This window comes from Budorcas taxicolor, chromosome 16 (genome assembly GCF_023091745.1).
Source record: "Budorcas taxicolor isolate Tak-1 chromosome 16, Takin1.1, whole genome shotgun sequence".
Lineage (NCBI taxonomy): Eukaryota > Metazoa > Chordata > Mammalia > Artiodactyla > Bovidae > Budorcas > Budorcas taxicolor.
In genome coordinates, this window is record NC_068925.1 from 55,820,268 (window position 1) to 55,833,749 (window position 13,482).

A 13,482-nucleotide genomic window follows, 5' to 3' on the forward strand; every position below is an offset into this window, starting at 1 on the left:
GATATGGTCTTCTCAGTGGTCACATACGCTGTGAGAGCTGGACCATAAAAAAGGCAGAACACTAAATAACTGATGGCTTCGAACTGCGGTGCTGGAGAAGACCCCTGAAAGTCCCTTGGACAGCAAGGAGATAAAACCAGTCAATCTTAAGGGAGATCAGCCCTGAATATTAACTAGGACTGATGCTGAAGCTGAAGCTCCAGTATTTTGGTCATCTGATGTGAATAGATGACTCATTGGAAAAGTCCCTGATGCTGGGAAGGATTGAGGGCAGAAGGAGAAGAAGGTGTCAGAGGATGAGATGGCTGAAAGGCATCACCAATGCAATGAACATGAACTTGGGCAAACTCCAGGAGATGGTGAGAGATAAGGAGGCCTGGCAAGCTGCAGTTAGTACCTAGTGTCACAGTCGAACATGACTGGGCAACTGAACAACAACAACAACAATGGTATCACACTGTTTTAATTTGCATTTCCCTGATGACATACTGTTCTCTTGAGAAACCTATACACAGGTCAGGAAGCAATAGTTAGAACTGGACATGGAACAACAGACTGGTTCCAAATAGGAAAAGGAGTACTCAAGGCTGTATATTGTCACCTTGCTTATTTAACTTATATGCAGAGTACATCATGAGAAAAGCTGGGCTGGAAGAAGCACAAGCTGGAATCAAGATTGCTGGGAGAAATATCAATAAACTCAGATATGCAGATGACACCACCCTTATGGCAGAAAGTGAAGAGGAACTAAAGAGCCTCTTGAGGAAAGTGTAAGAGGAGAGTGAAAAAGTTGGCTTAAAGCTCAACATTCAGAAAACGAAGATCATGGCATCTGGTCCCATCACTTTATGGGAAATAGATGGGGAAACGGAGGAAACAATGTCAGACTTTATTTTTGGGGGCTCCAAAATCACTGCAGATGGTGACTGCAGCCATGAAATTAAAAGATGATTACTCCTTGGAAGGAAAGTTATGACCAACTTAGATAGCATATTAAAAAGCAGAGATATTACTTTGCCAACAAAGGTCCATCTAGTCAAGGCTATGGTTTTTCCAGTGGTCATGTAAGGATGTGAGAGCTGGACTGTGAAGAAAGCTGAGCACCGAAGAATTGATGTTTTTGAACTGTGGTGTTGGAGAAGACCCTTGAGAGTCCCTTGGACTGCAAGGAGATCCAACCCGTTCATCCTAAAGGAGACAAATCCTGGGTGTTCATTGGAAGGAATGATGCTGACGCTGAAACTCCAATACTTTGGCCACCTCATGCGAAGAGTTGACTCATTGGAAAAGACTCTGATGCTGGGAGGGATTGGGGGCAGGAGGAGAAGGGGATGACAGAGGATGAGATGGCTGGATGGCATCACCGACTTGATGCATGTGAGTTTGGGTGAACTCCGGGAGCTGGTGATGAACAGGGAGGTGTGGCATGCTGCGATTCATGGGGTCGCAAACAGTCAGACACAACTGAGCGACTGAACTGAACTGAACTGATGACATGTGATGTGGAGTATCTTTTCCTATATTTATTTGCTATTCATATATCTTCTCTGGTGAAGTTATCTATTATCAGCTTTGGCCCATTTTTTAATCAGGCTGGGTTTTTTCCCTACTGTTGAGTTTTAAAGCTCCTTGTATATTTTGGATAATAGTTCTTTTTCTGATATGTCTATTGCAAATATTTTCTCCCAGTCTGTGGTTTTTCTTCTAATTCTCTTGATATATGCTCATTTTTAACCCAATATTTATATTCAGTATCACAATTCAATGACTGTTCTTAAACTTCAGGTTTGTCACTTCCCCAGTTCCTGACTCATGGTAGGGGCTCAAAAAATTACTAAATGGAATGAAAATATAGGTTGTAAATTGTACCAGTCCAAGAACAGACCTGAACCGCTACTTTCTGAAGAGAAAGTTCATAGATGAGGCTTGGTAAACTCAATAAAAATTTGAAAAGGCAAATAATTTATAATAACATAGGTAGATAGAATAGACTAATAAACACCAAACTTGTGCTCAGTAACTCACTAATTAATGCTCTGCTTGATTCTTGGGGATCTACCTATTTAAGATTTGCTTACTCTCTTATTTTTTAGGGATGACTGGGGGTAGCCTGGGAAAAATCAGCTGTCACAAGGGGACCGATGACCTACAGGAACTCAGAATAACAGAGTGGTAAAGATTCTGAAATCTTACTTTGAGAGATCAAACGTACCTTCTTTTCTCTGTCTCCAAAATATGAAATTTATTTTGCAAAAAAAATACAGGAAATAAAACTTAATTCATATTTTAATCATGCAACTGACCTCATCAACAAGACTTGATTCAAAATACTGATGGGCAATACCGAGAGCAAGCTTCAGCCATATTTTATATTCCAGGGATGGCCAGAAGAAATCAAAGCCTTCATATAAATCCTCCAGGGAGATAAAGCAGACCTGAAATGACAAAGCATCAAACAGTATGCTTGATTTGAAAATAAATTATTAAATCATCAGAAAAACAAAGGCCTGTAGGACTTCCCTGGTGGTACAGTGGAGGAGAATCCACCTGTCAATGCAGGGGACACGGGTTCAATCCTTGGTCCAGGAATATTCCATGTACCTCAGAGCAACAAAGCCCATGAACCACAACTACTAAGACTGCATGCTGCAACTGCTGAAGCTCTTGTGCCTAGAGCCTGTGCTTGGCAATAAGAGAAGCCACAGCAATGAGAAGCCTATGCAGTGCAAAGAAAAGTAGCTCCCACTCACCACAATTAGAGAAAGCCCTCAGCAGCAATGAACACCTAGCACAACCGAAAATTCTAAAAAAGACTGTAGGTTTCATCTTCACCTAACCTCTTAGAAAAGCTATCAACCCTAGTATATTAATTATGATACTCTGCAATTAAGTATAAGATGATAAAACGTACAGTTCAATTAAAGCTATAGACTTAATACCAGTCCAGAAAATTTTATATTAATCAATAGCTAGGATAATCATGAACTTCCAGATGTTCAAGCTGGTTTTAGAAAAGGCAGAGGAACCAGAGGTCAAATTGCCAACATCCGCTGGATCATAGAAAAAGCAAGAGAGTGCCAGAAAAACATCTATTTCTGATTTATTGACTATGCCAAAGCCTTTGACTGTGTGGATCACAATAAACTATGGAAAATTATGAAAGAGATGGGAATACCAGGCCACCTGACCTGCCTCTTGAGAAACCTGTATGCAGGTCAGGAAGCAACAGTTAGAACTGGACATGGAACAACAGCCTGGTTCCAAACAGGAAAAGGAGTACTCAAGGCTGTATATTGTCACCCTGCTTATTTAACTTATATGCAGAGTACATCATGAGAAACGCTGGACTGGAAGAAGCACAAGCTGGAATCAAGATTGCTGGGAGAAATATCAATAAACTCAGATATGCAGATGATACCACCCTTATGGCAGAAAGTGAAGAAGAACTAAAGAGCCTCTTGATGAAAGTGAAAGAGGAGAGTGGAAAAGTTGGCTTAAAGCTCAACATTCAGAAAACGAAGATCATGGCATCCTGTCTCATCACTTCATGGCAAATAGATGGGGAATCAGTGGAAACAGTGTCAGACTTTATTTTGGGGGGCTTCCTTGGAAGGAAAGTTATGACCAACCTAGACAGCATATTAAAAAGCAGAGACATTACTTTGCCAACAAAGGTCTGTCTAGTCAAGGCTATGGTTTTTCTAGTGGTCATGTATGGATGTGAGAGTTGGACTATAAAGAAAGTTGGAGGCCAAAGAATTGATGCTTTTGAACTGTGGTGTTGGAGAAGACTCTTGAAAGCCCTTTGGACTGCAAGGAGATCCAACCAGTCTATCCTAAAGGAGATCAGTCCTGGGTGTTCATTAGAGGGTCTGATGTTGAAGCTGAAACTCCAATACTTTGGCCACCTGATGCAGACAGCTGACTCATTTGAAAAGTCCCTGATGCTGGGAAAGATTGAGGGCAGGAGGAGAAGGGGATGACAGAGGATGAGATGGTTGGATGGCATCACCAACTCAATGGACATGAGTTTGGGTAAACTCCAGGAGTTGATGATGGACAGGGAGGCCTGACGTGCTGCAGTTCATGGGGTCGCAAAGAGTCGGACACGACTGAAAGACTGAAATGAAATGAACTGAACTGAGAATAATCATGAGCCCAAGATTATGGAACTAAGCCATATAAACTTATTTATTTTTATTGCCACAGTAGGTAACGTGCACTTATTCATAGTATTTGCTTTCAGAGCAAAGTGCCAATCCAAACAAGGAAGACAACTCTCAGAATTCAAGCTACCTGAACTTCAGCAAATTCAGTTCAGCCTTGTGAATAAATACATTCAGGTTTTCTCTTCCCTTCCAAAAGTAAAATGGTATGAAACTGATAAAGCAACACTCCTTTCTGTCTGTCACACTCCTAAGACTCTGCACTTTGCTCCATTGCATTTAACAGTCCCCAAAGCTTGAGAATTCTTTGTAAGTAGGAACTTTCACTTGGAGAAGGCAATGGCGACCCACTCCAGTACTCTTGCCTGGAAAATCCCATGGATGGAGGAGACTGGTAGGCTGTAGTCCATGGGGTTGCTAACAGTCAGACATGACTGAGCGACTTCACTTCACTTTTCACTTTCATGCATTGGAGAAGGAAATGGCAACCCAGTCGTGTTCTTGCCTGGAGAATCCCAGGGACGGGGGAGCCTGGTGGGCTGCCGTCTATGGGATCACACAGAGTCGGAAACGACTGAAGTGACTTAGCAGTAGCAGTAGCAGGAACTTTCACTAATTTTTATTTGAATTGCCCACAGCTACCCCACTATCAGACCACTTATTTGTTAAATAAAACTCTTACTTAGCAAGTGAAAAATGGAAGAAAGATTTGAAACACAAGTATTCTTTAAAAACACTACTCCCATAATGGTAGCCATTTATGGAGCACCTAAACATGCCAGGCATCTTATCTTTATAACATCAGAAGTTAGATATTTTCTCTTCTAATTAAAAAAGGTGACAAAGACTCTTTGGTTAAAATATCTGCCTCCAGTTCAAGAGGGAGGGGACATAGGTATACGTATGGCTAATTCATGTTGATGTTTGGCAGAAACCAACACAATACTGTAAAGCAATTATTCTTCAATTAAAAATAAATAAATTTAACTGTTTAAAAAAAAAATCTCCCTCCAGACACCATAGTGGATGTGAGACATCAAATTGGCCTTTCTCAGCTACCCTGCTTCACAATAGCTGGTTGGGTTGACTAAGATAATAGAACCCTCCCACACCCCAAAAAAAGTGCTGGCACTCCTTCCTAACTTGAGGAAGAAATAACACCCACAGTATAGACAGAACCAGGTGCTTACCTGCAAAATAGTTTCACAGATGACAGTATATTCAATTTCACGCTTAAGTAGACAGCTCAATTCTCCAATTATGTCTCCACTGGTACAGTACTCTGTAAACCTAGTTGTGGACTCTCTGTCAGGCCTTAGGCTCCTGTCTATTCCAAAAGTAGGAGGTGAACTCTCCAACTGCAATGGAGAAATAATTGAGCAAAGGGAAATACAAAATCAGGAGCCCTTGACCAAACCCTAGGAGCTCCCAGTGTTTCTTGCAATTATTACAATAGAAGGAAAAGATTCTTTATGAATACTTTCAGATGGGAAGGAGGAACTGGGCTTCCAAAAATCATTTCTTTCACATTTCCACTCTCCAGGCCGAGACTGTTTCAAATCTTATAGCTTTACAGATGACCCCTATTTACCTTCCTTATATAAAAATTCTACCAAAAGTAGTCATAGCAGTCTGCCACTAAATGCAAGTACCCACTCTAAGCCTATTAGATATTCTTAGCATAATGGGCTAGTGCCTCAGGTGGAAAAAATTTTTGATTGCATAGATGCATAAGCCAGATTTCAAGAATGAATATGACCCCAAGGCAAGTCATAATTTCAGCAGAAATCTTGCCTCCCTTAAGATGCTTAAGAATAATTACCATGAGACATTAGCAGAAAAAGGTTTCAGGATGAACACAGGATGGTTGAGTTACTTCAGGAAAAGAACTGGTAGGCATGGGTGGTGTAAAAGAAAGTCATCAGATTTCAGGAGGAAGATGCAAGAATTAACCAGAAGGATTACAGAACTTTCCAGAAAGTTTAGTTGTAAGTGCCAAAGAGGAAGCCTATTGCCCAAGACACAAGAAATGGAAAAATATCACTGAAGGAATTGCTGTGAAAGTGGTACCCTCTCCTAGTAAGTTCCACCATTCAAACTTGTAGAGGCACTCGTGCTTCCAAAGAACTCTGACATTTTTAAATTTAATTTTTAATGAAGTCCAAAAGCCTTTTGAGTACAAGTTCCCTACACACAAACAAGTTCCGTTCTGAAAGTGTGTTCTTAAGTCCAATATGTTTGTAAGTCCAACAAAGTTAACCTAGGTGCCCAACTAACACAATTGGCTATATAGTACTATACTGTAATAGGTTTATAATACTTTTCACACAAATAACACATAAAAACAAACACAAAAAATAAACAAAACATTTTTAAGCTTACAGTGCAGTATATTGAAAAGTAGAGCAGTACAGCTGGCATACAGGGGCCTACTCATATCTTTGAAAGTTTGCAACTTGAAGGTCTGTATGTAGGGGACTTAACAGTAAAAAAGAATGGTTCTGCTTTTTACAAACCAAAGAAAGATGATTACATCTGTGGCAAGCAGAATTTTAAAGAAGGCTTTCCAAGGTTTCTATCTTTTTGTTATTCAATCAAACATTGATCTATGAACTACTGTGAAGGGATTTTGCAGATATAATTAAGGTTACTAATCACCTAAACTTAAAGAGATGATACTAGATTATCCTGTGGACTCCAATGTAATCACATGAGCCCTCAAAGTAGAAAAGGCAGTAGTCATCAAGACTGGAGAGGGACAAATGAATTGATTTCTCTGTCCGTCAGTTTTCTCATGAGGCTGATAGAAGGACAAAATGTCATAACACATTGCCATTCTCGATCATCTTTTGAAATGTCACAACTAGCCTCTTCAACTCTTGATCACTGCTAACATACTACATATTTAACTTAGGTATTTTGTCCATTGTTCCATCTCCTTCTATGCTTCTACAAGAAATTAACTTCTAAGAAGACAGGGCTGTTTTGTGTTTTCTCAGTTCTATGCCTAGAATGAATGTGCCTACTGCATAATAGCAATGAAGTAAATATTTGTTGAATGAATGAGTAAATGAATGAATGAAAAGTGCCAGACACTTAGTAAGTGCTAGTTAGTATTTATAATTATAGTTTATTTCCATGATTAATTTTGGCTTTTTTAAGGTCTGAAACACTCATTCTAAAAATATAAAGCCAAATATATTATTTGCACTAATAATAAGGGTTTGTCACTTGTAACTGTCATATAGGATCTAGAAATTATGTTGGTCATATCGGGGGCTCACCCATGGATCCAGCTACTGGTATTCAGTTTCTAAAGGATTCTTGTCCCTATCACTCTTACTGACAACAAAAACCTCCTATTAGTTAAAAATGGTATGCTCTTCATCCCTATTTGACCTCTGGGAGAATGTGACACTGTGGTCTATTTCCTCAACCTTGACTCTAATTTCCTTTAGATGAGTAACCCAACCACTCCAAGTACTGGGTTCCTTATATGACCAGCACAGAAAAGACTGTTCCTGCCAGGATTATTGTGAAGAATAAGTAATAATTATGAAAGCATTTTGTAAGATGGGAAGCACCTTTCAGATGGTGGGTGTTATAATTATCTCTCAGCAGTTGTGTTAGCCCCAAACAGAAATGGTTTCATTTGGAAAAGAAACTATGTTAAAAATTTGAAATTTTCTTGATTCCTAAATTTCTCCTTATGTGATAATTACAACTTTCAAGATATATTTTTAGTAAAGAATAAATAGTTCCTTACGATTGCCATTCCTGAAATAATCAAGTAGATTCCTTGTGGCATTTCACCTTCTTTACATATGACATCTCCATAGTCAAAATAGGCAAGTTTAGCTCTTTCCTGAAAGAAAAGAAACAGGAAAGGAAAGAAAAAGAATCAACACACATTTTCATAATCTACTTCTCTAAAGAGAAATAAGATTTTAAAGCTAAAAAGTAGCATAAAAAAACAAACTATATTCTTTGATTTGTTAATGAGTTATAATGTTTTGACAGACCTCATTAACTTTTAGGGAAAAAGGGGACAAGCAAGCAAACTGCAGACTTTGTGCTTCGGACCTAGCAGAGTGACTGGCAGAAACACCCAATAAATGCTAGGTTGGATAAATGTTTACAATAATGTATAATAATTCTGGTCAAGGAGACAGGGGCAGGGCACTCTGGGAAACAAATTCAGAAAGGCCACAGGAACCCTGACTTGGGTGTCTAGGGAAGGAACGGCTAAACTGAGATCTGAAGGAAGAGCAACAAGATAGCCAGGATACCATGAGCTGAAGACCATTCAGGCCAGAGGATTCAGTTCATGCAAAGACCCATTAGCAAATAGAATAACTGCATTGTGGGTAACACAGAAGATTCAATATATCTCAGGCAGGGAGGGATGGAGACCAGGGTGGAGTTATCCATTAGGCATCAATAGGCACAGTGTCCAGAGTTCACAGTACTTTTAGGGATTCACAACAATGTTTTAGTTTCTTTTAAAATCAGAAGAAAATAAGACAACGTTTAGGTAGAGTAAACTGTCTTAATACTAAAGCATCTAATGCTAATATATTCATCTTTATAGTAACAAAATCACAAAGTATAATTTTTTGGTGCTTTACGGAGGAAAAGGCAGAAGTGCCTGGAGTCCGGGTGGAGGCGGGACTGGAGAGGTGAGCCGGAGCCAGGTCTCCAAGGGCCTCACATGCACGGTAAAAAGCCCGCACACTCTGGAGCCCGGGCACCACAACTTGATAATCCATGTGCCACAACTAGAGTCTGTGCACTGCAAGGAAAGACCCCATATGAAGCAATGAGGATTTCGTGTGCCACATAAGAGCTGACACATCCAAATACATTTTTTTTTTTTTAAGTTTGAACTTTTCCCAAAACCAGGGGGTAGTCACTGAAGGGTTTCTACCGGGAGACTTACAGTGACACGTTTGCATTTTACAAAGATGTGGAGGAAACATATTTTTAAATCCTTCATAGTAGTTATCGCTTAGTATAAGGTGGGGAGTGAAAGGATATCACTTTTTACTTCTGAATTATTTTACAGTGTTGAAATAAACGTGGATGACTTCACAATATTTTTTTTTTAAAGCTGGCCTAAAGCCAATTATCCAGCTTATGTGTTATTCAGATCTTTATTTTTTTAAATTGTTGTCTTTAGGCTTATCCTGATATACTATTACCTTTTTAATTAACCACAACAGTTGAAGGATGAAAGGAGGAAGGAGTAGTGAAAATTAACTGTTGCTGCTGGGATAGAAACCAAGATTGAATTTAACATCTATAATGAGGGGGTGTTTCTTTTGTTTACTATATGGATTTTTCCATGCATTCCCTGGGCTAACCCTAATGAGAATAATGCTCATGTGCTCCCAATTCATCACGTTTTTCTTTACCCCAGTGAAATCTGATTTAAGTGGCTACCAATAACCAACATCTTAAGGAAAAGGGCCACTTAATGAATGAACCGTTTTAGAGCCGGAGAGCAGCAACTACCAAGCCCACGTGCAGCAACTACTGAAGCCCGTGTGCTCTACAGCCTGTGCTCCGCAACAAGAGAAGCCACCACAATGAGAAGCCCCAGCACCACAATGAAGAGTAGCCCCTGCTCTCCGCACCTAGAGAAAATCCACACAGCAATGAAGACCCAGCACCACTAAAAATAAATAAATAAACTTTTTTTTTAAAAAAAAGAGTGAGTCATGTCTGAAAGGCGGTGGAGAGAGTCTGACAGCTTTGCTTAGGCATGGCAGGCTAAGGAGTGGAGGAAGCTTGTGCCCTGGTTATAGATTCATCTCAGGTGTATGGAAATCATTAATTTATGGAGTTCCTACCCATTGTTTTTCCCATTCCTCTCCCATTCACTGCAGGATGGTCAGTTAATTACACTTGTGAGAGCATTACCTATAAAGAACCAAATTCGAATTTTAAACTTGGATATTTTAAAAAACTGAAGAGGATGCAGATTGTAATACCCCTTAGATACCTTCTTCCCAGTCCAAGCCCATCCCTCACCTCCCACCCTCTATTCCCCAGACTACGTTCAACAGCCCCTGCCCATTAGGTTTCCCCCTTCTTACAGTCACACTTGTACTCCCCAAAGCTGGACGTTTGATTCAAGCTAAGCTAGTTGGATTTCTCTCTCAAGAATCTGAACTAAAGGACAAAGAGCCTGGGAGTAAGAACTGGTTCATCATAGTCATGTGCTAAAGGAAGAGTCCACAAATTCCTACCACTGACATTCCAGAGCTGGCCTGATTCTCACCCTGTTCAGGGTTAGTCTGTCAACTGTTTCTTAGCATCTGTTGTTCAGTCACTAAGTCATGTCTCACTCTTTGCGACCCCATGGACTGCAGCATGCCAGGCTTTCCTGTCCTTCATTATCTTCCAGGGTTTGCTCAGATTCATGTCCATTGAGTGGGTGATGCTATCTATCTCATTCCCTGCTGCCCTTTTCTTCTCGTATACCACTGCAATATATTGTTAGTAAGATCCCCTCTTGCTTAAACTAGTTCAGATAGGGTTTTGTTACTTTCAACCATAGGAGTCTTAATTTAATTAAATTTGAAATTAATTTCAAAAGGAAAATTCAAAAATTTCTGGCATGAAGTAAACACTGCTGCTGCTGCTGCTAAGTCGCTTCAGTCGTGTCCGACTCTGTGACCCCAGAGACGGCAGCCCACCAGGCTCCGCCGTCCCTGGGATTCTCCAGGCAACAACACTGGAGTGGGTTGCCATTTCCTTCTCCAATGCATGAAAGTGAAAAGTGAAAGTGAAGTCGCTCAGTCGTGTCTGACTCCTAGTTACCTCATGGACTGCAGCCTACCAGGCTCCTCCATCCATGGGATTTTCCAGGCAAGAATACTGGAGTGGGGTGCCATTGCCTTCTCCCATTATAGTTAAACAGATGACATATATCTCCATGTCTAGAACACGAGGTAGAGTACAACCAAATTTACAGTAAAACAAGCACCACTCTTTGTCACAGAGTTTTCCTGATTCCAATAGGTTCCAACAAGTTGATGAAACAGTTATTATTCATATAACTATGATATAATTCATATAATTATCAGGGCTCCCCTGATAGCTCAGTTGGTAAAGAATCTACCTGCAATGCAGGAGACCCCAGTTCGATTCCTGTATTGGGAAGATCTGCTGGATAAGGGATAGGCTACCAGTATTCTTGGGCTTCCCTTGTGGCTCAGCTGGTAAAGAATCCACCTGCAATGTGGGAGACCTGGGTTCGATCCCTGGGTTGGAAGATCACCTGGAGAAGGGATGGACTGTATAGTCCATGGGGTCGCAAAGAGTCAGACATGACTGAGTGACTTTCACTCATATAACAGCCATTTAAAACTAAAACCGCAAACTGGTGGTCCATGAGTCATATCCAGTCTACAGATATATTTTGTTTGGCTTGCACAGTATCTTTAAAATTCTGAATTGGTTGCCAAGTTTTAAAATTCACATAAAAATACAGATGTATGGATTCTCCTTTTAAAAATTGACTTTTACATTATTAAATCTAATAGTCAATTTTCAGACTTCATCTTATGTGATCTCTCAGCCTCATATGACATAGTTGATCACTTTCTCTTTCTTGAAATACTTTCTTCACTTAGCTCTGGGACACCATTCTTTTTTTTTTTTTTTCTCCTATTTGATGGATAACTCCTCAATTCTTCTTTTCCAGCTTTACTGAGACAGAACTACTTAGCAGTAAAGAGTCCGCCTGCAATGCAGGAGACGCAGGTTCAATCCCTGGGTCAGGAAGGTCCCCTGAAAGAGGAAATGGCAACCCTCTCCAGTATTCTTGCCAGGGAAAATACAATGGAGAGAGGAATCTGGTGGACTACAGTCCATAGGGCTGTGAAGAGTCAGACACAACTGAGTGACTGAGTACACACACACACACACACACACACACACACACACACACACACATACACAATATAAGTTTAAGGTATACAGCATAATGACTTGACATGCACCTATTGCAAAATGACTATCACAATAAATTTAGTTAACATACATCACTTCATATAGTTATAAAAATTTTTCCATGTGATAAGAATGGATTCTTTTAGATTCTACACTCCTAGAGCTTTCAACTATACTAGACATAAATGACTATATAACTATAGTCATCATGTTGTATACCTAGTAATTTTCTATCTTGTAACTTGGAAGTTTGTACCCTTTAACCCACTTGTCTAATTTACTCAGCTTCCACTCCCCTCCTCTGGCAACCATCAATCTGATTCATAGCTCACAACTCAACCCTTGGATGTTCATAACAATTCCTTGAATTATCAAGTTTCAAGGCCTTAAATATTATCTTTATGCTGACAACTCCAAAATGTCTTTCTCCAATTTGACCTCCCACCTACATTCTAGTCATGTATCTAACTGCCTATTCAACAGCTCCACTTGGATGTCTAATAGCCTCCTGAAATTTAACCTATTCAGAATCAAACTCTTGTCCATCTCCCGCCCCATATAAATCTCTTCCCCATCTAAATAGAGGGCTAATCCATTTTCAGACTATTTTCTATTTCAGCCAAAATTCTAGAAGTCATTCTTTCTCTCTCTAGCACTCACTCCATCAACATTTATATGCTGTCTCTTCAAAACCTATTGAGTCTGAACTCCTCTCACCACTTTCACTCATCCACGTCACTATCATCTCTTGCCTATATTATCATAATCACATCCTACCTGGATGCCCTGGCTTTCCCTTGATCACCTACAGCCTATTCTTAACACATCAGCAGATGATCATTTTTAAGTGTAAGTTAGATCATGTCACTTCTCTCTTCGAAACCTTTCAACATGTTTCCACTTAATTCTGAGTAAAAGCCAACGTCCTAACAATGACCTACAAAGTTCTACAAACTCAAGCTTGCCACAAATGCTTAGTCTTAATCTCCTCCCTCCAGCACTGGTCCTGCCACAGGGGCCTTTGTGATGTTCCTTGAATAGAGCAGTCAGGGCTTCCCTGGTGGTCCATCAGGAAAGAGTCTGCCTTCCGTGAGGGAGACCAGGGTTTGATCCCTGGTTTGGGAAGATCTCCTGGAGAAGGAAATGGCAAACCACTCCAGTATTCTTGCCTGGAAAGTCCCATGGACAAAGGAGCCTGGCAGGCTACAGTCCATGGGGGTCACAAAGAGTTGGACATGACTGAGTGACTTCACTTTGAACACAGCAAGCATATCCACCTCAGGGCACTGCACCTGCCTTCTCGCAGATATCGAAATGGTGTGCTCCCTGACTTATTTCAGATCTCTGTCCAGAGGAA

At 40.3% G+C, this 13,482-nt stretch overlaps 1 protein-coding gene across 1 annotated transcript in view; it reads right to left on the reverse strand.

Annotated features, from left to right (window-relative positions):
• Window positions 1-13,482, reverse strand: part of SLC9C2 (solute carrier family 9 member C2 (putative)) — a 95,213-nt gene that overhangs the window by 5,474 nt on the left and 76,257 nt on the right. The window contains exons 21-23 of the mRNA XM_052653577.1: window positions 7,933-8,031; window positions 5,357-5,524; window positions 2,304-2,435 (exon numbers count right to left, since the gene is read on the reverse strand). Coding sequence (XP_052509537.1) covers window positions 2,304-2,435; window positions 5,357-5,524; window positions 7,933-8,031 — 399 coding nt within the window. The remainder of the gene's footprint in view (window positions 1-2,303; window positions 2,436-5,356; window positions 5,525-7,932; window positions 8,032-13,482) is intronic.